Source organism: Citrus sinensis, chromosome 3, assembly GCF_022201045.2.
Source record: "Citrus sinensis cultivar Valencia sweet orange chromosome 3, DVS_A1.0, whole genome shotgun sequence".
In the NCBI taxonomy this organism is placed as follows: domain Eukaryota; kingdom Viridiplantae; phylum Streptophyta; class Magnoliopsida; order Sapindales; family Rutaceae; genus Citrus; species Citrus sinensis.
The window spans coordinates 51587381-51610363 of record NC_068558.1 but is presented as its reverse complement, the minus strand read 5'-3'; the positions used below and the strand labels follow the sequence as shown (position 1 = coordinate 51610363).

Sequence of the window (22983 nt, the reverse complement as noted above, 5' to 3'; positions counted from 1 at the left end):
TTACCAATAATTAAAAGAAACTCACGACATTAGAAAAGATCGACTTGATTAATTAAGAAACAAATTCATTACAACATCTGATAATATATCTAAAAATAAAAGAGTCAATAGTTGAAATAAATTACTTAATATTTTTAGACTAGCCAATATGCCTCACACATGTTTGAGATATTATTGTTGATGAGTTTCGCCACATCGATAGACGCTATTTTAAAAACCGATTAAATTCCATCCATTAATGAATTATATTGCATAATATAATAACCAAATTTAGTAGTATAATAATAATTTAGAGTTGAATGAGTATTTGGATCCTCGGTACATACATTATATCAAGAGTTCCGCAGAAAAATACATTTATTACTTAAACCATAACAAAAATAAAATTATATTCAATCATTAGCAAGCAGCCAAGCACATCAAACTACGTAGATAAATAAAAGTCGTGGCTAAGAGTCCTGATCTCGAAAGAAATAGAATATCAGGGGGCTATTATTAGGATTTCAAGCGGAGTGTAAATAGTATCTACCATGCTGCGCCAAATCAAAGAGGGGGGTGTGCACGTGTGGCAGTAGAATAGAAATAATCATCATGGGGGCTCTATTTGAATTTTGACACAAATGGTAAAAATAATGTCCTTTATTAGAGAAAATCTGGAAATTAGGAATCTGGATGTCATACTGTCGCTCGCTCATTCACGGCCAAAGGAAAGAAAAGTTCAGGAAAATTTAAAAAATAATAATAATAATAACAATAATAAACCGGAAACCGGAAAAGAATGAAGCCTCAGCTTCGTTTGATTTTCTCCGAGTCCAGCAGCACGGCATTCATAACTGCTCGCTGCTTCTCTCATACACATACATTTCAGTTTCGGATTCTTTCTTATCATCAATTGTTTGTTTTGTCTTTTTGCTTCTATTTTCCTTTTCTAGAGTATAGAGAGCGATTCTACTATTTAATGCGAGTCTTTGCTTTGCATTTTGCAGCAACACATACCAAACCAGAAAAAAAAAAAAAGAGAGAAATTAATATATATATATATATATATATATATATATAACAAGAAAGAAGAAGAGCTTCTTCTCCTCTCTTGTGTAGTTGTGTTCATCAACCAATGGTGTTTCATTCAGAGATTAAGATGAACGAAACGCCGCCGTCGAAGCCCGCTCCCAATTCACATTCACTCCCACCATCACCATCATTAACCGCCGTCAAATCTCAATCCCAGCAGCCGCTTCATAACTTCTCTTTAACTGACTTAAAATGGGCCATGAACCACACCAACACTAACCGTTTCCGCAAGCCCTCCGATTCTTCTCACAAATCTCCTCATTACGACGCCGCTGTTTCTGACAAACACAAACGGCCGCTGCTTCAAGTTCAGGGTGTGAAATCCGCACTTGGAGTTGAAAAGCTGGCCGATGGGAAATCCACTTCTGGCCATGGCCATGACGCGGCGGAGAATTTGGTGAACGAACCGGCTCCTGCTCTGTCGTCTGATGGAAGTAGATCAAAGATATTTATTCGAATCAAGACGAAGACTACTAAAGTTGCTGATGAGGTTGCGGATGCGGGGGATCACAACGCCGTCGTTCCTGATGATGATTCCGACGACCTATTGGTGCCTAAGACTTGGAATTTGCGGCCGAGGAGGCTTATCACTAAGGTTAACAACAATAACATTGTTAATGTGAAAGGAGGAGGAGGTGCTTTGAAGATCGGCGGGGGAGCTGCGCAGGAGATTAAACCTCCGGAGAAGAAAGACACAGACAAAGACAAGGAGAGAGAGAAGGAAAAAGAGAAGGAGAAGAAAGAGAAAATGAAATTCTCAATCTCGCTTAAGAAGGAAGAGATTGAAGATGACTTTTTTGCCATGACTGGGGCTAAGCCTTCTAGAAGGCCAAAGAAGAGAGCTAAGAATGTACAGAAGCAACTCGATGTAAGGCTTTCTTCTCTCTCAGTTCAATTTCGTTTCTTTTTTAGGTTTTCATTTGTGTTGATTCCGTTCGTTTTTGCAGTATGTTTTTCCTGGCTTGTGGTTGGCTTCCATAACTCCCGAGTCCTACAAGGTTAACAATGGCACCAAAAAGGTTAAGGTTTGATATCTCGCATACTGATTCTTGATATTTCACTTTTACTTTCTAATTGTAATTTGATGGATTATATATATACATATTCACATATACTTATAATTTGTGATTTTTTCATGTTGATAGGGCTAGATGGGAATGCTGCTAATTCCATCTGAAGGTGGGTGACTGTAGAAGTTTTATGACTCAGCTGAGAAGGTATAGCAAATCATGAATCAATAAATGTAAAGATGAGAGGTTAAAAGATATATGTTAGTGTCTGTGAGGAGCTCGCTGGCATGGGGGATGAGTTATATCAGAATAAGTGTATTATGTTTAGTTGCAGTTGTACATATGAATTATCAGTTTAATGAAAGTTTGTAGATGTTTCGGATGTTATGAAATGTGATGTTCTTTTTACATGGTAGTTCTCAAGAATTTGCTAGCTTTTATTTTGATGGGTTGGAATAGCAAAGCAACTACGTATCCTGTATCCCAAATACTTGGGATATATTATTGTTACTTACGTACATGCTAAAAATGTATTTGGAGTAACTTATGAATGGTTTTTAACGGATTCTAAAATATTTGAGGAAAGTGTCGTTATTGAAGAGTCAAGTAGATTTCTTTGTTTGTCGTTTCTAAATTAAGAGTGTGTAAGCAATTCACAGGTAACCATCTGTAAATAGCAAGAAGTGTGTCATTGGCTGGTTTGGAGTATGAAAATGTGTCGTGCAGCCCAAATAGGTGGGATATGTGCTTGTGATCAATCTCTGTGTTGTACTCTTCCGCAAATGCACTTCTAGAAGCCAAACAATTTATTTAGCAAATAGTTACGATACACACGTCATGCGATTCTTTAAGGAATTAAGTAGTTTTTTCATAATTGTCTTTCCTATTATAGTGTTTCTGAGTTGTGCGTGAATCATGTCCGGTAACAGCAAGATAAAGGTGGTTCCATTAAGATATTGCAGAATCTATGTGGTTGGATGATTGAAACGTACGAATTGTATCTATATATTATCTTCTTCCTGAACATGTCAGTAGCTGGCAAACATTTTAGTGCTAGCTCTCGGCCATTTTATGGAATGTGCCATCCTTAAACAATCATGTTCTTTTGTCCCCGTTCTTATTTATATTTTAGTAGGGTGTGAGCTATTCATCAGTTACCTTGTGTTGATAGCCAGACGTTTTTGAATGAAGCCTTCTGTTTATGTGAGCAGAGTACAAGCTGGGATCCAGCTACTTTGTTGGTTGACTTATATAACCCTTTTCTTCTTTGTATATAGTTTTTCTTTCTTCTTTATGGAAATATAGTGGTTGGAGAGAGAATGGCGAATAAGAAATGTGTCATGTTTTAACGATTGTGTTTCTTGTCCTGTTTGGAACACATGAGTATGGTCTGTCAATTGCAAGATGTATGTGACCAAGTATCCTTCACGCGGTAGGGCAGAGTACATGTTGTAGTGCCGGTGCAGCTGCGTTTTGACTTTTAAAGCTTGATTTCTGTAGATTTTCAGAATTCCCTTGTTAGAGCAAGTATGGTTAGTCCCGGCTCTTGATCAGTTTAAGAACGCACTTCAAGGTGTAAGCTATATGCGTGTCACCATCTGTTATGTTATGGCCCTGCAGTGGGAACTTTTTTGATCAAGAATTTTTGGGAGAGGGAGGAAGGGGACTCATAAATAGTTATGGAGAGGTAGAAAGGGGACTCAGAGATAGTCATAATCAGAGTGAAATTTAGCAGGATATAGAGATTCCCATTCTGGTTTGAGGATGATTTTTGGTGAGTATGAGAGTTGCCGGATGGGTTTGCCTCTTTTTTAAATCATCTTGTTTCAGGTCATAGCTATATTCTCATCAAGCATCTGAATTATTAGAAAAACATTGAAATTATTTTCACCATCGTGTTTCTAATTGTTCCTTCAATGTCTTATGCATTACTTTCTTTACCATTCACATATTATATGCATCATTTTTTTGCAGATTTTCAGGAACCATGCAAGATTTCTTGGTAAATAAAGGAACCATTTCCTGTATATCTATCGTTCAAGCACATTGGGGCAAATACGGTGGATTTTGGGAGCATTTTATATTTGGTAAAACTACATTCTTAAATTACAAAGATGAATTACATTTTCAATACAGCTATTTTAGTATTCAAATCTATCTCCATAACATAGTATCTGATTCATGTTATAATTCCTGAATTAAATGTTAACTGGAGCTGGTTTTGGTCGTAGTAGCTATCTGTATTAGGAATGGGTTTCATTGATTAGGTTGCGTTCAGTTCCTTCCAATTATACTATCTTCTTCTGAGTGCTGCCTGTCGTTCAGACTTTAGCATGAATTCACTTTGTGATTCAGATCGAAGCAATATGTATAAGCACTTTATGTTTTAATTTGTTCTTGATGTTTCTACCAGCTGGGTGAGACATGTCTACAATAAGTAGCTGAACAAACTCATTACAGCTTCATGCGTATCTTGGTTGCTGAATATCTACATATCAAATAAGTACTTGGGTCATTTGCAAGCAGGAAAGGTAATTATCATGCTACTGATTGAAAGTTGGTTTCATGTTTTTAATTTTCAGATGCTCTAATTAGTACACAAGAAAAATTACATTGTTGAAGTTCTTTATTTATGGGGTATATCGAAGTAACATTGATGATTCAAGAAAATTAATTCTATGCAAGATATATTTCGTTTCTGTTGGATTTAGATGAATTTGCAAATTTTGTTAGATTGGTAAAGGTTCTGAACTTGTGATATCTGTTTTTTTTTTTTTTTTTTTTTTTTTAATATATACAGAACTGTCTGCCATTCAAGTGGAGGTCTGCAAAATGGTATTGCATGCAGTGAATGCTCATGACGCGCTGAAATTCACACTCTTGAACCAGGCTTTGAAGCCTGCTATTATTGCAAATTTGCTGAACATGTTCCTCAGAGAAATTTCACAAAGTGCCAACTGCGAACAGAATAATTGAGTAACTACCTCTGCTTGTCTTCAGAAAATATGTGCTGCATTATGGAAACTGTATGCTTGAATTTCTTTGCGCAGGCTTTCTCAACAAGCGAGATTAATTTTGTTTAATTAGTGTCCGAACACAGACAAGTTATAAATTTAATCCAGGGTCCACGATGTTTTCTGAAACAGAAAGACCAAAATGAGGGAAGCTGAAAGAGTCTTCGTGCAGTTGTGCTAGCGGCTGGAATCCTGAAGGGACAAATTTCCACTTGAAAGAACTTGACTTTACAGGAACCTTTCGACTCCACATTTACTGAAATCAAGAGTTCTTTTAATTTATCCCTTTTTCACTTTTCGAGAGGGAATTCTTATCGATATTGGTTTGGTTAAATTAGATGATTAAGGCCAGTGGAGTTTCATGAATACTCAATACCAATTCGGGGGAAAAAAAGAAAGATTTATTCTCATTGAGATTCAAATTCTGTTGAGATGAAACAAGGTTTTGAAAAATAATTTGATCAAAACAAATATTTTGGTCAGAAATGGATAAACAATGGCATCAATACAACGATGTTTATCTGCGCAACATCTTGCTATAATCTCGCCTTTGAGACTTTAAAGAACAAGTCAACATCGTCGTCAGACGGTAGTCAAAGAATCATGTTAAACTATGGATCGGATCTACGGTCGATTAGTATGGAAGAGTTGTTCTTTAACACTGAATTCTTGTTGCGTGCCTGAACCTCACTCGGCGATTTGCCTTTTATAATGTTTCACTTGCCACTCACGCAATAAAACACCAAACCTTAACGGCTAGCACCCCCCCCCACCCCCCCCCCCCCTTAGGAGTTGGGTCAAACCCCCCAAAAGACAAAACAAAAGAAGCCACAACTTGAATTTGATTGATCGAATCATAAAATCCTTCTTCAAAGTGAATTTCCAATGGCATCAACGGTCCCAGAATCGTGTACAAGTTCAGTTCACAGAGCAAGAAGGAGATTGATCATGTGGCCACGAATGTAGCCAATAAATGGTGAATAATCAGCAAACGGCCAGACTTGGAAGAACAAATTAACCAACGACCGCTTCGAGCATAGATGGAAAAGTAATTAATGCAAGGGATCTATCTAATCAAACCCTAGACGAAAATGACACTCAGAATTAGTTAGGGTTTGTTCCGATCCGCCAAAAGAAAGGCCCCGAAAAAAAAAAAAAAAGAGAGAGAGAGAATATTCTCTACATTCTCAGTTTCTCTTACAAGAGACCAGATTGAAGCTGACTTATCAGCCATGTCATTGTTTGGATCAAAGCGGACCAAGAAAGCCAAGAAGAGACCACTGAGTGTTCAAAGACAACTCGATTGCCTGTTTCCAGGTTTGCGGTTAAGGTTCATTACACCTGCTGATTATAAAGTTCGTGATACAACTTAACATGACTGTCGAATTTTCTGCAACGAGACTTCGAAATTTGGGGAATGTGATTTATTTGTATTTAGGGTTATGAGATTCTGATGTTAATCAAACTGTGATATTCTTTATTGAGAAGTTTTATCTTATAGACTTATACATACATGCTTTAAGCGACTGGACGTGTACTTATTCAGCATAAGATTACTCTAAATTCTGAGGCTTTCCATGATTTAATCATCTCCTTATATATGGCGCTATTTTGAGAGGATATACGGTAATTTTGTTGGTTTCTTAACCTCTACTTATTTATTTTTCTCAAATGAGTGTTGTTAGAAGCCATCATGCTAGTTATTGGCTGAAGATAAAGTTAATTAATGAACTAATGATACGTTTACCTTTTGTTAATTAAATTTTATTTAGATAAATTATTTATGTAAGTGCTATCAAGAGTGTAGTCGTAACATTATTTGGTTGACTACTCAATTTCAAATCTTGCAAAGATAAAAAAATGAAAAATAAATTTATATTTTCTCCGATCCCTTACCTTTTAAAAAAGATTAAATAAAAAATTAGTTGTGCTTTACTTTAGTCAACAACAAAGACTTAACAATGGGCTCATTATCATCTTACTAAATATCATACATCGTACTGAAGTTTAGTTTGCAAAGCAAGAACAAGAATGATGACCAATAATGACGTGGTCATAATTGTAGCAAATCAAACCTAGTCACAACAAATAGATAGAACCAGTGAAAAGCTCAGGCTTCAGAGAGCAAATCAGCAACATCATCAGATGAGAAGAGTCGAGGTCTCGTTGAAGATAGGTATAAAGTGCAATAGCAGAACAGAGGCCAAAATTGTAGATGCCAAGAATACCAAACAGAACAGAGGGCAAAACTATGGATGCAAAGTTTCTACCGCTATATATATATATATATATATTTTGTTTGAAACACGAGGTAATCTTGAGTTGGCCTTAATTCTGGGAGGTACCTTTAAGTCCGTACCACAATTCAGACTAATTTCTGCTCGCACCGGATCGGCTTAATTCTGGGAGGTACCTTTAAGTTCGTACCACAATTCAAATTAATTTCCACTCGCACCGGATCGGCTTATAAATAGTAAAGTGCTGGTCAAATTGGTGACTCTATACGAGAGCGAGGTTTGAACCCCTGACTTCTCTTAAGGAGTGAAAGTGCCGAACCATTCACACCAGCCAACTTTAGTTCTACCACGATATTTTAAATTTATGGTAATGTGAATTTATTGTATTGTACTGGGGCTTTAGGTTATAATATTTGTACAAGACAATTGCATTTTACACATAATCTAAAGTATCCCTACCAACGTGAGTATATCTTTAAGCAAGTAGACATGTAGAAAGAAGAAAGAAAGTCTAAATCCTGCACCTGCAGCATTAATGAGCTATCTATAAGCAGCACCAACGGAGGAAATATTTTAAACAAAAGAAAATAAAACCCCCGGCGCAGTGAGAAAATGCGAAAGCATCGAGTGATAAATTTGATAAAGTTTTGATTAATGTGGATTTTAATTAAACAACAAGGGCGTAAGTGTAAATTGGCCGAATTGGGGCATGTATAGACAAAAATAAAACCCAAAAGAAATGGCCCAAAACCTTGAAAAGCATGGAAGCGGAGCTCGACTGACCGAGCAGAAAGAAACGAGGAGGAATCGAATCGCAATTCACAAATGGAGAGTGATACCGATGCCGGAGTTAACGGGACCCACTGGTGGTGGACCCTGGCAAGCACGGGCCAATTAGGTTGGGGCATCGCCTCGTTTCGGAAAGGCTACGCCGGCGATTCACGCCTGATGCCGGTTAAAGCATTTGGTGTCGCCTCCTTGTTTGTTGGCTCCGCCGCCTCCGCCTCCCTCGCTTTCCTTCAAGCTTCCGGCATTCGTAAGGTCTTCAATCTTCCTTTATATCCCTTTTGAATGTTCCGTCCTTTTCTTTTCTTTTCTCTTTCTTTCCCTTGCTTTATTTGAAAGGCAAAAACAAAAGGTAAATACAGGTAGAAGACTTGCTAGAAGTGGGTGCAAATATCAGAACGCGACTTGGTATTCCTTCAAGAACACCTCACAAGTAAGTTTATCATTCGGTCTTATTTTCTTCGGGATAATTTTATTAATTTTGGCTTGGCATGAAATGTAGATGATTATTTCCATTAATTGTCTATTCTTTCGTGGGCAGAAAAACGGATGATTTATGACAAGTTGACAACTCTGTGATACTCAAGTTTTTGAATCGCCCGTTTCAACTTCAAATTTGTACTTTTTTTCCCTCATTTTTCAGTTGAGTGTCGCATGAACGCACCTAGCCTGTTGTTAAGGTTTTTTTTTTTTTTTGAGAGTAAAGCATATTAATGATTGTGATCTTTTTACGTACTGTATTTTGATGGTGTTATTTGTACAATAATGAGGGAGCGTACTAAGAGTTTAATATAATCAGTGGCATAGCATGCGAAGACAAACTCCCAATACAAATGAAAGTAATTTACGGTTTGTTCCATAAAATCCGACCATTTTCATGGATTATAAACTTATTGAGAAAATGCAAACACAATCACAGTTCTGCAACCACAGCCAGTTGTGGCTAACTAATATTCATTCATACTCGTAATTGCAAGAGAAAATATTTCCAAAATGTCACAAGCAGCCAGCCAGCCACTTGAATTATACGCCAAATTGAACGAATTACAAGCAATCTTCTGCCCAGGAAGCCTCCACTCTCTCCAATGGATTTTGAAATTTTCGGGAGCACTATCAATTTAAATCAATCAAAATCAGGGATACAACCCACACTAAGTTGGTACAAAATGAAAATGTTTCTCCACTGAGCTATTACTACTCATCATATTCATCTTCTAAGCTGGCGCTGCTGGCATGTAAGACTCCAGCATCAATTGTGCCTTATAAGGTGAAGTTATCTCAACAATCAAGTATGTAAACTTCCACTGCTTGTCCTCTTTGTCTTTGAACATCTCAGTGAAAACTTTTCCAGCTCCATGAGGCCCCCGAATATAGAAATTAACCTACATCATTTACGTCGATTACATAGACAAAATGAACATAAATGTCTACTTCGGATCTCAGTGAGCACCATACGCGCTAAACAAACATTTACCTCAACATGCTCTATGCCAAATTCATCGGTATATACCCTATTTGGAATGCGCTGACGAGCAGCACGATTTCTACTTTCCTGACCATACCCCGTTATGGGGGATCCAATCCTCACTCTAACCTGATATGAAGCAATTACAATCCAAGTGAAACACCAAAACACTCATGCTAATATGGACAAACGCAGGGAAGCCAATGGCCAACATGGTTTGCAAATGAAATGGTACAACACCATATAGTCCATGCACTTAAAAAAATGATCAGGCACACATTGTCCTTCATTTATACAGCTCTCTTGCATGAACAAAAAGCCCTTTGCTACCCACCTTAATTTTTCACGTTATTGCTAAACTAAGCTACAATTGAACATAAAGGTCAATCCGTCGTCATCAAATTAAAATCTATTTTTAAATTTGTGATAAAAGAGATTAAACTCATGATCTGAGAATTGTGCTTAATATTTTAAAATTCTGCCTGCCTAGTATGTCTCCCTCACCTTCTAGATTATGTGTAGCACCTAAAATACTCTCTCTTTCTCACACCCAATAACACAATACTGTTTTTATCCTTGAAAAAGGAAAAAAAAAATCTCAGGGATGTGGGACAAAAATAGAATTAAGTTTACAAACCTGACCATCGTCCTGGATCCTTTTGAGAGCCTTGTTAAAAATTTTATACCTAAACAATAATTTCAAATCAGCATCGTATTGTGGAGGGACACGAGATTTAAAATCACAAATTTCAACTACCAAATGTCCAAACAAAATCCAACAGCATATTTCTTACTCTTTTGGTTCAAATATGAGCTCCTTGAAAACAGCATATGCTGCGGCACCAGCAACCCCAAGCCCTGCAAGAATTATAAGACTGTACGAAGCCCCTTCTGTAAATGTCACCGGTTTCTCAGGGATATTGTATGTAGGAGCATCAAAGGGATCCTCAACAGTTGATATGTCCTTTTTGGGCTGCAAGAGCAGTGTCAGATAGGTCAGAAAAAATTTGAAGAAACTGATACTACCATAAAATTGAGGAGGAAAAATATAAGAGATTGTATATATAAAGAGCAATGCAGCATGCAGAAGATGATAGTTAATCTTAAATTCAACTTTCTTTTCATTAATTCATAAGCAGGTAAGAATTCTAAACCAAAGCACATTCCTCAACTGGTAATAGATTTACGAACAAACAGCTATACCACAATTGTGTTAATAAAAAAACTTAGGGGTAAAATGTAAAACTTGAGCTCAGAAACTTCAATTCAGATCCAAACCTCAGATGACGTTTCTGTTCCTTGCTTTGAAGTTTTTGATGCAAAGGATCTAGCAGAGCAATAAGTTTTGGAGTTTGCTACACGACTATCCATTTGTTGGAAGGGCAACCGAAGATTAACAATGTATCCTCTATTACATTGTCCTCTAAAATGAGCAGAGACTCCTGCGAAACATTTGTCAGTCAAAATAGAGTCTAGAAAAGGAAATAAAGAATAATAATGATTCACATTTTCATATTTCCAAGGGTTCACATGTCTCTAAATGTATGCGTGTACATCAATTTTTAGTAAAAATCAGTCATCCAAACATGATGTTTCAAGTTTCAACATTATAAATTGATTATCAAGTTCAGATATAGGCTGCTTGCTAACATATAGCTCCTGAATTTAAGTGTTAGCATCCAATAGTAAATGAATTCACAGCAGCCAATAGTATATGAATACTAGAATGATAACGACCAAGTGGTGTCCCCACATTATCCAAAGAAATTATGCATCTACTTAAAGAAGATTTAATAGAGATGAAATATAATATATGCATAAATAAATAATAATGATAATAATAAAAGGAGCCAAAAGCTAACAACTCAAAACCAACACCATGGGCGAACAGAGTGAACGTCTACAATGCATCACTAACCAATTAAAGATAGCTAAAATCCTCTCGAGTAATTTTAGACAGAGCAATTTACAAATACAATAAAAGTAACACCCCACCAACCATTAGAAATTTGCTTAGAATCAGCAGAAGCTGGTCTTGCAAAATCTGACCTTAGCGCTGTCGAAAACTGCATGATCATGAGAAAGTAATATAAAAGCTAATAGAAATGTATCATCATTAACCTAATACCAAGAGAAATTGAAATATTGAAGTCCAATTAGATGTGTAGATATAATAAAAAAAAAAAAAGAAGATAGATTTTGATACGCTTTTGGCCGAATTTTCAACTGCGGAGGCTGACGATGAAACTGGAAAAAGTAAGCGCTTTTCGGACTTTAAAGCACAAGACAATCCGCTTCTAACAGACGATATTGCTGATCTTCGTAAATGGTACATGCTTAAATAACTGAAATTGAAAATGCTTCGTTTATTATATAAAGACTATAATTTGAACTTTTAAAGAAGCGTTATGAAAAATCAAAGGGAATAAGCATAAGCCCCAAGTAATCCACTGAGACTACAGAGCGATAGAGAAAAAGAAAGAACTGCGCGCTTGGACTTGCAGAAACCCCCAAATACCGCTTTGTGGGTTTATTGCAGACACGTGCCACTTGAAACCACACGTATCGTGGATCGGGTTTATGAGGACCGGTTTGCAGAGGTCGAACGGGAAGCCTGGACCGGGCTGGCTATATTGGGCCAAATTTGTTACATGAAGCATCAGCCCGTGCTCGACCAGGCCCAAAATGAAAATGAAATGGTACGCTCCCTCGCTCGCTCATATTCGTAGGAACTACGGAGCCAAGTTTAGTAAGTGTTGTTTGCTTGATTCATTTATCTTCGTATTCCCTTGTAAACAAGGTCTTGGTCCTTCGAGGGTGAATTTTATTTGTTTGCCGTGTTTGATAAAAGTTCCAAGAGAACCCATATTAGGTATTAATGATTGAGTCGTACTAAATATTTAGAATGCCGAGAGAAGGTTGAGAGAAACGACAACTTGTGTTGTTGTTTCACCTCTCTCCCTCTCTCAGTATTGTAGATATTTTTTATTATTAAAAAAAATAAAAAGTGGAAAATAACAAAAAGTTAAATCTATTCACATGCATCACTCTCTATCTGTCTCGAATTTATCTTCCTTTCTTCGGATCCTTACTCCCCATCGCGCTTTCTCACTCTCTCCAACCTTTCTCTTTGGCTCTCCATCATGTTTCCTCACTCCCTTCGACTTCCCATCACGCTTCCCCTCTCTCTCCGACCTCACTCTCCGGCTCCCTGTCACACTTCCATAATCTCTCTAGCTACCAAACACGAAAGCGCTACCCGTTTTAAATAACAGAACCCAATTGTTTATGGTCAGTGATTAAAGAAAATGAAAACTTTTTGTTTTCTTTGCATTCTTGGGTTAATTTTGTAAAGTTTGGTTATAATTATTTGACGATAAAGATGAATTTTGGTTTGGAATATGAGATTATTTTCAACAATATAAAATTATTACAATGCCAAGAGAGAGAGTGATGCATTCAACTTTTTGTCATTTTTCATTTTATTTTTTATTTTTTTAACGATAAAAAATATTTACAACGCTAAGAGAGAGAAAGAGGTGAAACAGTAGCACAAGTTACCGTTTCTCTCAGCTTTCTTTCAGTGTTTTCAGTGTTCAAGATAAGAAGCATGCAATAGATTATTCCGAACACAAGTTCTAAATATTAAACTAATAGAATGGAGTATATGTATTATACATCAACTTATGTCTATGAGCATGCACTCGCTGCCTGCAATAACTAAATATAGGCCATCTCTTGAATCCCCGTTAATTACTTTACAAGTTTACAATTAAATTCGAAACAAAGGCAAATGACTATTTGCAATTCAACTCTTACAGTGTCCTTCTCCATTGCCCATATCTCTACCATGAAGAACCAATGACTGTCTGTAGGATATAAACTTAACTTATGGACTTTATGTCGAATAGGAGGGATTAAAAATGCTGATCATGAAGATGTTGTTTAGCCTTGGATTTTTTTATAGGATTAGGAGTCACATGACAATATCATCTTGACATGCACGTAATACTGTTATGTGATGCACATATGACAAGGATCGAATCCATCATAATATACACAAGAATAATGTTAAGTTACATGCACGTAATTTACAACCCTCTCACATAAATAGTGAGTAGTGTTGGCTCATCTACTATTCATGTGAGAGGGTTGTAAGTTATATGCATGTAACTTATGGGGATCCTATACACAAATAAAAGAATTAAGACTATCATTTGATAATAATAACCTAAGCCATTTATGACATTGACATGTAAGACCATCATATGTTGGTAAATTTAAAAAATGAATCACTTATTTATACAATTTTTGATTTTTTTTGTATCATTAATTTTTCTTGAATCAATCAATAATGCTAAGGATTCGCCTATTATATGTCATTCATGTTGGGGTAATTTTACCGGGGTAATTGAACGAGATCAAGAGACCCATAAAATTAAAACAGAAGCATCGGTCCATGTATACCAGTGGATCTTTTAGCAGCCACATTCAAAGATAATTCTTTGATTATTACCGCCATCAGTCCAACACGTGTGCTACTACCCACGCACGTGACCTTTTTAATACTTCCTCTCAGCGTGCGTCGTGTCAGCCACAGCCACGGGTACTCCCTATTTGGCACCCCCTCTCAATCTTTCGTCTTTCTGGCGCCACTATCAGCATATTAACAGGTAGCCGTATTTTGTTTTAATTTTTGTTTTCGAGTATTCATTTAACTAAGTATATTTGAATTTGCGATATGCTTTAAAATTCCTACTCACTGAGTTCGATTCAGCGCGGCGGCTTTGTTGCCTTCTAGTCTCCTATCTCTCTGTACTTGGAAACATAGAGTACTTAAAAGTGATACTCAGCTGATGTAAATGTATTTAGGGTTTAGGGATTTTGAGATTATTGTTTCAACTGGCCCTGGTGTTTCTTTTGATTCATTTTTTGCTGCTCGCCCATTTAGATGCTTGTCTATGCCTTTGGGTATGGAAAAATTATGGAAATTTTATCTCTTTTCCGCATTTGTGACCGTCAGTTGAATTTAGTTCAATTGCAAATGATTTAATTTCTTTGTTGGGTGATGGGGCTGTGAACATCTATTGCAGATGGCTAGATGGGATGAGATTTTGTCACTACCGGTGCAAAATCCACCAACCTTGGAGTTTGCTTCTGTTGATCTTGTTTGGTCCAAAGTGGAAGGCTGGCGCGACAAATTAGATAGAGTTGCTTTAATCCCATTTGCTAGAGTGGATGATTTTGTTAGGGGTGAATCTTCTAACAAAGACTGCCCAACGAGATTTCATGTTGAAGCAAGGCGGCGGCGTTCTACTAGTACATCTTGCAAGCCTAAGGTTGATGGTATTCTTGAATATATTCTGTAAGTTCTCCAAGTTCTTTTATGGTGTTTTCTAAACTACTGTTCTGTGTTGTATGAGTTTTAGTTATTCTATTGAATGTGTAGGTATTGGTGTTCATTTGGTCCTGATGACCATAGGAAGGGTGGCATTGTACGGCCCAGTAGGACTACGTATGTACCAAAGAAGAAAAATGCTGGCCGTCCTAATACTAAGAGAGGGTGCACTTGCCATTTCATTGTGAAACGATTGATTGCTGAACCATCCGTGGCACTTATCATCTACAATGATGAAAAGCATGTGGATAAGAACGGATTGCCATGCCATGGACCACAGGACAAGAAGGCTGCTGGAACACGTGCTATGTTTGCTCCATACATCTCAGAGGATCTCCGACTTCGTGTTTTGTCTTTACTTCATGTTGGGGTCTCTGTGGAGACAATAATGCAGAGACACAATGAATCAGTAGAGAGACAGGGTGGTCCGTGTAATAGAGATGACCTTTTAACCCACAGGTATGTTCGAAGGCAGGAGAGGAGCATTCGACGTTCCACATATGAACTGGACCTGGATGATGCAGTCAGCATCAATATGTGGGTTGAAAGCCACCAGAGTTATGTTTTCTTCTATGAGGATTTTTCTGAATATGACCCTTTCACTTTGGGCATTCAAACAGAGTGGCAGTTGCAACAGATGATTCGATTTGGCAACCGCAGTCTTTTGGCTTCTGATTCAAGGTTTGGAACAAACAAATTGAAGGTTTGTCCTTCTGGTTTAGCTGATGATATGGTTGTTAATTGTTTTTGTCAGTTTCATTAGAGCCTTCACATTCCTTGGAAGCTAATTAACTCTTCTCTGCAATTATACTTTGTAGTATCCTTTGCACAGTCTCATAGTCTTCAACTCAGACAAGAAGGCCATCCCAGTAGCATGGGTAATAGCCCCGAGCTTTTCTAGTGCGGACACACATAGATGGATGAGGGCTCTTTACAATAGAGTTCGCACTAAAGATCCTACTTGGAATTTGGCTGGGTTTATAGTGGACGATCCATCAGCTGATGTCCATACAATCAGGCTAGTCTTTTGAATTCAATCTAAGATGATCATACGCTTCTAGTTTATTTTTGGACTTTAGGTGGTCTCTGTTGCCAAGAATCATGCCTTTACATTTATTGGCTGCTAATCTGTATTTGGTTGTTTACTTGAACCCAAATGTGGCCCTGAAAAGCTTGGTCCAATGAGCATGTGATTGGCATGTTAATTGTGGTACAGACCAGTATAGAATGATTTGGGGGGTTATGATGTCTACTATGTTTTCTTAATAGAAAATGCCTAATTGAAAACAGTTCTCATTGTCTTTGTTGCACTGTATTCAGGGATGTGTTTCAGTGCTCTGTATTGGTATCTTTCTGGCGTGTTCGGCATGCATGGCATAAGAACTTGGTAAAGAGATGTTCAGAAATAGGGATGCGTGCGGAAATTTTTAGATGCCTTGGAGTAGCAGTTGATGACATCTGCAAAGGGCATGGAACTATAGCTTTGTTTGAGAACTGTATGGAAGATTTCATGGATGGCTCTGATTTCATGGATTACTTCAAAGCTGTATGGTACCCCAGGATAGGTGGGTCAAAATTTTGTAAACTGTACCATTGAAACCGAGTGGTAATTTTTTTTCTTTTCTTCTCAGCCCTAAAACTTCAACCGCCGAATTCTTGGTTTTAAATGAAATTTCCCTTTTTCTGTCAGGGGCTTGGATCACTGTGTTAAAAACTCTTCCGCTTGCCAGTCAGGAGACAAGTGCGGCAATGGAATTTTACCACAATCAGTTGAAGGTCAGGTTGTTGAATGAGAAGGATTCTGGTGTTTATCAGCGTACTGACTGGTTGGTTGATAAGTTGGGTACCAAAGTACATTCTTACTTCTGGCTCGATGAATACACGGGGAAGGATGATTTTGCACGATATTGGAAAGATGAGTGGGTGAGTGGTTTAACATGTTGGCGTAAAGCACTGAAGATTCTAGATTCCGATGTTGTGATTGAGGGTAGATGTGGAAAAGTTACTGATCAGCTTGATGGGAATAAAGTATATGTTGTGCGGAACCCTGGTTCACAGTTTGGTATTTGCAATTGCAGTTGGGCAGAAATGGGCTACCTGTGTGAGCATTTGCTAAAGGTTATTATAGTCTGTCGCAAAAAGGGTTCTGTTAAGCCTTCTATAAGTTTATTTCAGTATAACAAAGCCTTGATGGACATGTTACACTGTACACCTCATGATTCTTTAATTCGTGATCATGCTATTTCTTTAGCAGTCTCTATACAGAAGCAATTAAATGCATCGGTAGATTTCGAAAGCAGTCAGATTAGTGTAGCTTCGGTTGAGAAACAAATTGTGGAAACCAATGAGCAACAAACTGTAGGGACATTCCATGCTGATCAAGATAGAGAATTAGTCAATGAGGGTCACTGTGTGAATGATGATGTATCATCTCAGAAGGGAAGAAATCGTGGGGAAGAACTAGTTGCTTCTGGTGGAACTGCAAATGAATTGGCTGGTGGGCTCATTAATCAGTTAGTTAGTGCAAACAGTCTCTGTGGTGGCACTACTGAAGAAGAAATTTCTTTTGCAAAGACGGATGTTGAGCAGTCACCTATATATATTTCCACACCTGGATTAGTTTCTGTTGATGAGCTCGCGTCCAGTGGTGGTTTCTCCAAGAATGAACAGAGAGCTTTAGTTTCAGATGCTGAAATTAGCGGTTATACACATTCTAAAGATGCTGCTGTCACTGATCAAAATGAAGCTGAAGAAGGTATTTCCGATAAAGATTGCCATCAAGATTTGGATGTGGAGCCATTCACCATTGATATGCCTCCACCGACAATGGAGTTTCTGGAGCAATGCACTGTGTCTCCTCAGAATGGTATTAGCAGCCTTGACCCTCAGCTTCCTGTTCTCTCTAATAAAGCAGATGCTGATTCCCACTCTGACAAGGCCTCTCGGCCCATGTATATGCCTGTGGAGTCAAAAGCGGTTGGTGTTTCTGAAACTGCTGGTATTGTGGGAGACAATGAAAATGAGGTAGGGAATGCAAAGGGAGGTGCAGCTAAGAGCCCTTGTTCTACTGACATTGCCTTGGTATCAGATGGGAGTTGTGACGATGCAGCAAATAATTCTAATACTTGTCACAATGCCAATGGTGTTCAGAGTGTAATGCCCTCGGAATCATCAAGAAATCACATGTCAATACCAAGTGACACTGAAAATCAACAAGCTGTTGGGGTTGTATCTCAAAAGACCAATTCTTGTAGCGTGCCTTTAGGCGATAAACCTTCTGTAAATGTATGTGAACTCAAAAGGAATGCTGAAGAGGGAGATTGTGATAACAAGCTGACAGTTACCAAAAAAGCCAAAACAGAGAATGAGCCAGTCATAAATTGTTAGAGGCTGCAATAATTCAGCTGCTGAGTAATCTGCTTGTGAGAGTACTGATTTCACTGCTCAGGCGAGTCTAAAGCTCGAGAAACACCACACAGATGCTGGTACTTCATCGGGTGATGGCTGATAATTTGAGTTTTCGTGAGGGCTTTATACTTTGTTTCCTATTCTCCCTTGTACATACATGCTCTTCAATTTATTCATTGTAACCTTTCCATTAGTTTGCTTGGTTAGCCTTGGTCATATGAAATTTAACGATGATGAAACTTTTTATATTATCGGCATTGTTATTGGCCAATTGATACTAATTAAGTTGCATGGTAAAGTAAGAAACTGTTTGCTGAGATAATTATTTTTCATTTTAAACTTTTGTTTTATAGTGTATTGTAATATAATTAGACCGACTCCCAGATTTCTGTTGAGTGATGTGGTGCCCGACAAAATTTTGCACAAAAGGAGAAAGGGCAATGGTGTAATTTATTTTTATTTATACGAAATTGATGAATTGAAAAATAAACATAGTAAAAGAAAATTGGTTCGGGCCAGGGTCAGGGTCAGGGTCAGGGTCAGGGTCAGGTTGGGCCACGAGAACGATGAGATAGATAGAAAGATAAAGAGCAGCAGGGGCATATGCGTAATTTTGAGCACGTCATTTGAATGCGAGAAAAAATTGGGGAATGTGGGTGAATTGGTGGAGCGTTGTGGCGGTAACCGTCTTAACCGTCGCTTGCTCAAAAACAAAGAAAAGGAAAGAAGAGTTGAAGAAGAAGTTAGCGCAGTGAATCAGAGAGACAAATTTAATGCTTATATCAAAAATTGAAGATTGAAGTTGGTGAGTTGAGAGTGGAGGCAATGGAAGGAAAGAGAGAAGAGATAAGGAAAGGGCCATGGAAAGCAGAAGAAGATGAAGTGCTGATAAATCATGTAAAAAAGTACGGCCCCAGGGACTGGAGCTCCATTCGATCCAAAGGACTTCTGCAACGAACCGGCAAGTCTTGTCGTCTCCGTTGGGTCAATAAGCTTAGACCCAACTTGAAAAAGTAAGCAATTCATTCATTATATCATTGCATATATATGCGTCTGTGTGTGTGACTGTCAAAAACTGGTTTGGTTTGGTTAATTTCGAATTTGAGATGGGTTTGTGTGTGTGTGTGTGTGTGTGTGTGTGTTGTAGTGGGTGCAAATTTTCATTAGAGGAAGAGAGGATAGTGATAGAGTTGCAGGCACAGTTTGGGAACAAATGGGCTAGAATAGCAACATATTTGCCTGGAAGGACTGATAACGATGTGAAGAATTTCTGGAGTAGTAGGCAAAAGAGGCTTGCTCGGATTTTGCAAAATTCAGCGACAACTTCCTCTTCCAACTCTAAATCCTACAAAACTAAAAGGGAATTTCCTGCTTCTCCCGATGCTTCCACTTTAGAGGTAATAATAATCAAATTCCACTGTTGTAATCCGCTGTTATTCCTTTTTTCTTGTGGGGTGTGGAAGGGAATTTTCTACCGGATTTGGATGTCGCCTGTGTTTCTATCAATATTATTTGTTTCTCATCAATATATTTTACCCTGCATATTCTTGAAGTTTTGAGTTTAAAATTTTAGAAATTTTCATGGAACAATTACATCTACATTGGGCTGTGTTCGTAATGCATGTTTTCTGTGTTTAGGCCCCAAAGTTCACTTCTTCAATGGAGGAAGAGTCATCCTCGAAGCGTCAATCTTGCTTGTCATCCAACATGATGGGGAACGCCGAATTAATAGCAATGGCGCCACTGCCAGAAATGATTAATCCTAAGTTGCTTCATTTTGGTGCAAGCTGTGAGAATAATCCGTGCACAGAGCCCGTGTTACCAATTTACTTCCCTCAGATTTCTCAACCACAACAGGACCTGCCGTTTTCACCGGAAAGCCAAGAACTCTTGGCTAGGCTTGAGGACCCGTACTTTTTCGATGTGTTCGGACCGGTTGACGCTCCTCCTGAACTTAGCGGACAGCCATTTTTAAAGCCAGAAACAAGTTGTAGGACTGGCATGAAGGACGAAAATGACAAGACTGTGAACCCAGATGCCTTTTTTGATGACTTTCCAACTGATATGTTTGATCATATCGAGCCACTTCCGAGTCCATCAGATTGGTGAGTTTTTAATCACAAATTAATGTCGTGTCCAGGTAGGACGATGAATATTTGACTACTTTCTCTGTTAACTGCAAAATTTAACACAATTCTTGTAGTTTATTCTTTGTACCCAGACTCTGATTAATATTGAATGTGCTTTGCCACTTTGCCTCTCCACTCTATCCTAACTTATTTTCTTTACCAATATGACTTATGACTTGATAAGATAATGAAACATGTGAGGCTATATATTTTAGGTTTAAGGAATGAGAATTGGATTCTCATGAGCGGTTGGGAATCAAGAGCCCACTGTAATCAGAGAATTGGATTCTCATGAGCGGTTGGGAATCAAGAGCCCACTGTAATCAGCATTATTATGTGATGTGCATAAAAATGGGTAGAGAAAATAGAGACTAGCATATTGAGAGCAACACTAATCAATTAAAGCAGAAATGAATCACTTCCATACCAATTGTCCAATTGACTTATACCATCGATGAGGCCGACAGTAGGATTGACAACTTAAACATTGCCACAAAGGAAGGGGCGAAGACTTGCTTCTTATAATGTCTGACATACATAGTCAGGCTATATCATTCATTATCCCCTGCATTTGAGGCACTAGCAGGTAGATAACTAATGCCCGATTGAACTGGATTTGTAAGCACCTCAAAGTCTCCCGCAGTAAATGACTCGTTATCACCAGATATTGGTCTTCTTAGTTCGGTATATGCACAATAATCTACTTCATAAACAGTTACATCCTTCAAGAATGCTGAAACCGAAACCCCAACGCCTTCCCCTGCATTTGCATTAGAGAATTACAACCAACAACTTCAACTATCACATACGGAAGCAACATGAAAGAATCCTATCAGATTCTATGGCTTTTATAACAGCAAATAAAACAAAAAAACAGAGAGATGTCATTTATTTTTACTCTCTCTTCTTCTTGGTTTCTGGGTGGAGATCATTTCAGTTCAAAGAAAACGAAAACGTCCCGACACCAGGGTATTGATCATTTCAAATGCTTGGGAAGTGTAAACCCAGAGCGCAAACCATTTATAAGTGCTAGGGGTACAAATCTCAGGTTACTGATCATCGCAGATGGTAGCAGCAACAATAACACAGAACTCAAGAGTTAATATATCACATGAAAGTGAAACCATATTATTTTTGTCTTATGCTGGGATATCCTGTGTGGTTCAGAAGACAAATACATATAGCTACCTCGGAGCTGCTCTAAGGTAGAGCACGAATCACAGCCACACATGCAAAGTGATAAATAGTAAAACACTCATTATAACTTTGATTGTGTCATTATGAAAGGGTACTCTACCTTAGAGCAGTTCTAACATAACCGGACTCATATTTTAAACATCAAGTTCATATACGAATCATTTTTTTTTTTTTTTTTTACTAAGTTAATCAGATAGAAGGTTACCATGGGTCACCAGCAACAAGTCCTCAAAAGGGTATTTATCTGCGAGCGCTTTAATAACTTGTGCATATCTTTCCCTTGCACCAGCCACCGTCTCCTCCCATTGTGGCAACTAGGGTTTCCCCAATCAAATAACCTATTGTTAGCTGCAATGACTGTGCACATTCAAATACAAATTGTAACGAATATATGTATATATACCTGGTCATACACTTGCTTCACAGAACTATCAACTGTACCAGCTGGCAGCAGAGCTTCAAGCTCTGAGGTAACGAAGCCAAAGTCCCCATCCTTAGGCGCCATATTATGTCTAATGGCTTCCCTATTCAACATCTCGCATAATCCATACTCAATGGAGACCTAAAGAACAACATAGTAATATTCATTTTTAATAAACAGATTGAATGACGATAATCACAAAGACAGAGAGAGAGAGAGACATGTATATCAAGTAGTGATATGTTATGTATGTGTAATGATGATCTGACCTTGACTTTGGAGGGATCCAAAGAAACGACGGCGTCGGATGACATGACGGTGGGATCGTCATCGACGGAGCAAAGGGCGGATACAACCTCGTAGGCGGTCTGGATGCAACGAAGGAATGGGGAAACGAAGACACGGTCGATCGGGAATCCAAGGTTTGCACGGAGCCTCCGACCGGTACAGAATGCCCTGACCCGACCCTCCTCTACGATGTGGGGGTCCCACGGTCTGGCAGCCGTTGATACCCACAATGGCTCGAAGTTGTCGGCGCGGTCCCCGTGTCGCATTACGATGACGTTTTGGTAAAATTGTTTGTCATTGCTCTGAGCTTTCGTGGTTTCTGATGAATCCATTTCGTGTTTCACTTTTGGATCAAACGCTATTTATTTTTAGGGAAAGAGAGATTCAGACAGCAATATATATAACAAAAAATAAAAACCAAGATAAATTAATTTGTTGAATTCATCACGCAAATTAATTTGTTGAATTCATCACGCCACTCTGTCTCTGTTGTGGGGAGATGACATAATAAGACATTTCAGTTTAGTTTAAGTGGTTTTGGAATTTTGGTCGTTTGGGT

General features: G+C 38.2%; 6 protein-coding genes across 16 annotated transcripts; 4 read left to right on the top strand and 2 right to left on the bottom strand.

Annotated features, from left to right (window-relative positions):
* Positions 1-693: 693 nt before the first annotated feature.
* LOC102609123 (uncharacterized) lies at positions 694-6684 on the top strand. Of its 8 annotated transcripts, none has more exons than XR_008053513.1 (7): positions 696-1939; positions 2019-2096; positions 2217-2288; positions 4056-4168; positions 4495-4612; positions 4882-5057; positions 5228-6684. XR_008053513.1 is itself a non-coding variant. In XM_006464389.4 (3 exons), exons 1-3 carry the CDS (start codon positions 1115-1117, stop codon positions 2220-2222), a joined length of 903 nt encoding a protein of 300 aa, XP_006464452.2. In that variant the 5' UTR covers positions 694-1114; the 3' UTR covers positions 2223-2491. The 8 variants fall into 8 exon arrangements, 2 of the variants coding, with proteins under 2 accessions (XP_006464452.2, XP_006464451.2); XR_008053516.1 differs by having other exon boundaries at positions 5204-6684; XR_008053514.1 differs by having other exon boundaries at positions 4882-5107.
* A 1342-nt stretch (positions 6685-8026) lies between these two features.
* On the top strand, positions 8027-8841 carry LOC102609789 (hypothetical protein). 3 transcript variants are annotated; one of them, XM_015528451.3, is made up of 3 exons: positions 8027-8368; positions 8481-8551; positions 8660-8841. In XM_015528451.3, exons 1-3 carry the CDS (start codon positions 8158-8160, stop codon positions 8669-8671), a joined length of 294 nt encoding a protein of 97 aa, XP_015383937.1. In that variant the 5' UTR covers positions 8027-8157; the 3' UTR covers positions 8672-8841. The 3 variants fall into 3 exon arrangements, with proteins under 3 accessions (XP_015383937.1, XP_024957749.1, XP_006464453.1); XM_025101981.2 differs by having other exon boundaries at positions 8033-8373; positions 8471-8551; XM_006464390.4 differs by having other exon boundaries at positions 8050-8373.
* A 196-nt stretch (positions 8842-9037) lies between these two features.
* On the bottom strand, positions 9038-12110 carry LOC102610309 (probable mitochondrial import inner membrane translocase subunit TIM21). Its single transcript, XM_006464391.4, has 7 exons — positions 11790-12110; positions 11583-11649; positions 10862-11025; positions 10378-10556; positions 10221-10269; positions 9593-9712; positions 9038-9500 (listed from the first exon to the last, which is right to left on the bottom strand). Exons 1-7 carry the CDS (start codon positions 11916-11918, stop codon positions 9333-9335), a joined length of 876 nt encoding a protein of 291 aa, XP_006464454.1. The 5' UTR covers positions 11919-12110; the 3' UTR covers positions 9038-9332.
* Positions 12111-14126: 2016 nt separating this feature from the next.
* LOC102610616 (hypothetical protein) lies at positions 14127-18670 on the top strand. Of its 2 annotated transcripts, none has more exons than XM_006464392.4 (6): positions 14127-14256; positions 14677-14948; positions 15033-15684; positions 15800-15999; positions 16302-16546; positions 16672-18670. In XM_006464392.4, the coding sequence occupies exons 2-6, from the start codon at positions 14677-14679 to the stop codon at positions 18366-18368; spliced, it is 3066 nt and encodes a 1021-aa protein (XP_006464455.1). In that variant the 5' UTR covers positions 14127-14256; the 3' UTR covers positions 18369-18670. The 2 variants fall into 2 exon arrangements, with proteins under 2 accessions (XP_006464455.1, XP_006464456.1); XM_006464393.4 differs by lacking the exon at positions 14127-14256 and adding an exon at positions 14285-14554.
* Positions 18671-18815: 145 nt separating this feature from the next.
* Positions 18816-20558, top strand: LOC102611109 (transcription factor DUO1). The gene is made up of 3 exons (XM_006464394.4): positions 18816-19402; positions 19537-19786; positions 20028-20558. The coding sequence occupies exons 1-3, from the start codon at positions 19215-19217 to the stop codon at positions 20496-20498; spliced, it is 909 nt and encodes a 302-aa protein (XP_006464457.2). The 5' UTR covers positions 18816-19214; the 3' UTR covers positions 20499-20558.
* A 339-nt stretch (positions 20559-20897) lies between these two features.
* Positions 20898-22917, bottom strand: LOC102611404 (hypothetical protein). Its single transcript, XM_006464395.4, has 4 exons — positions 22406-22917; positions 22119-22277; positions 21921-22029; positions 20898-21278 (listed from the first exon to the last, which is right to left on the bottom strand). Exons 1-4 carry the CDS (start codon positions 22754-22756, stop codon positions 21070-21072), a joined length of 828 nt encoding a protein of 275 aa, XP_006464458.1. The 5' UTR covers positions 22757-22917; the 3' UTR covers positions 20898-21069.
* Positions 22918-22983: the final 66 nt, after the last annotated feature.

Coding starts and splice junctions, on each gene's coding strand:
- LOC102611404 (XM_006464395.4), bottom strand. CDS start 22,756: ATGGATTCATCAGAAACCACGAAAGCTCAGAGCAATGACAAACAATTT. Junction 22,278..22,405: donor TGGATCCCTCCAAAGTCAAG/GTCAGATCATCA, acceptor GTTGTTCTTTAG/GTCTCCATTGAGTATGGATT. Junction 21,279..21,920: donor CTTGTTGCTGGTGACCCATG/GTAACCTTCTAT, acceptor ATGCAAATGCAG/GGGAAGGCGTTGGGGTTTCG.
- LOC102610309 (XM_006464391.4), bottom strand. CDS start 11,918: ATGTACCATTTACGAAGATCAGCAATATCGTCTGTTAGAAGCGGATTG. Junction 10,557..10,861: donor GAACAGAAACGTCATCTGAG/GTTTGGATCTGA, acceptor CTGCTCTTGCAG/CCCAAAAAGGACATATCAAC. Junction 9,501..9,592: donor TTGGCATAGAGCATGTTGAG/GTAAATGTTTGT, acceptor TAAATGATGTAG/GTTAATTTCTATATTCGGGG.
- LOC102611109 (XM_006464394.4), top strand. CDS start 19,215: ATGGAAGGAAAGAGAGAAGAGATAAGGAAAGGGCCATGGAAAGCAGAA. Junction 19,403..19,536: donor CTTAGACCCAACTTGAAAAA/GTAAGCAATTCA, acceptor TGTGTGTTGTAG/TGGGTGCAAATTTTCATTAG. Junction 19,787..20,027: donor CCGATGCTTCCACTTTAGAG/GTAATAATAATC, acceptor TTCTGTGTTTAG/GCCCCAAAGTTCACTTCTTC.
- LOC102609789 (XM_025101981.2), top strand. CDS start 8,158: ATGGAGAGTGATACCGATGCCGGAGTTAACGGGACCCACTGGTGGTGG. Junction 8,374..8,470: donor AAGCTTCCGGCATTCGTAAG/GTCTTCAATCTT, acceptor CAAAAACAAAAG/GTAAATACAGGTAGAAGACT.
- LOC102609123 (XM_006464388.4), top strand. CDS start 1,115: ATGGTGTTTCATTCAGAGATTAAGATGAACGAAACGCCGCCGTCGAAG. Junction 1,940..2,018: donor ATGTACAGAAGCAACTCGAT/GTAAGGCTTTCT, acceptor TCGTTTTTGCAG/TATGTTTTTCCTGGCTTGTG.
- LOC102610616 (XM_006464392.4), top strand. CDS start 14,677: ATGGCTAGATGGGATGAGATTTTGTCACTACCGGTGCAAAATCCACCA. Junction 14,949..15,032: donor GGTATTCTTGAATATATTCT/GTAAGTTCTCCA, acceptor TTGAATGTGTAG/GTATTGGTGTTCATTTGGTC. Junction 16,000..16,301: donor GCTGATGTCCATACAATCAG/GCTAGTCTTTTG, acceptor CACTGTATTCAG/GGATGTGTTTCAGTGCTCTG.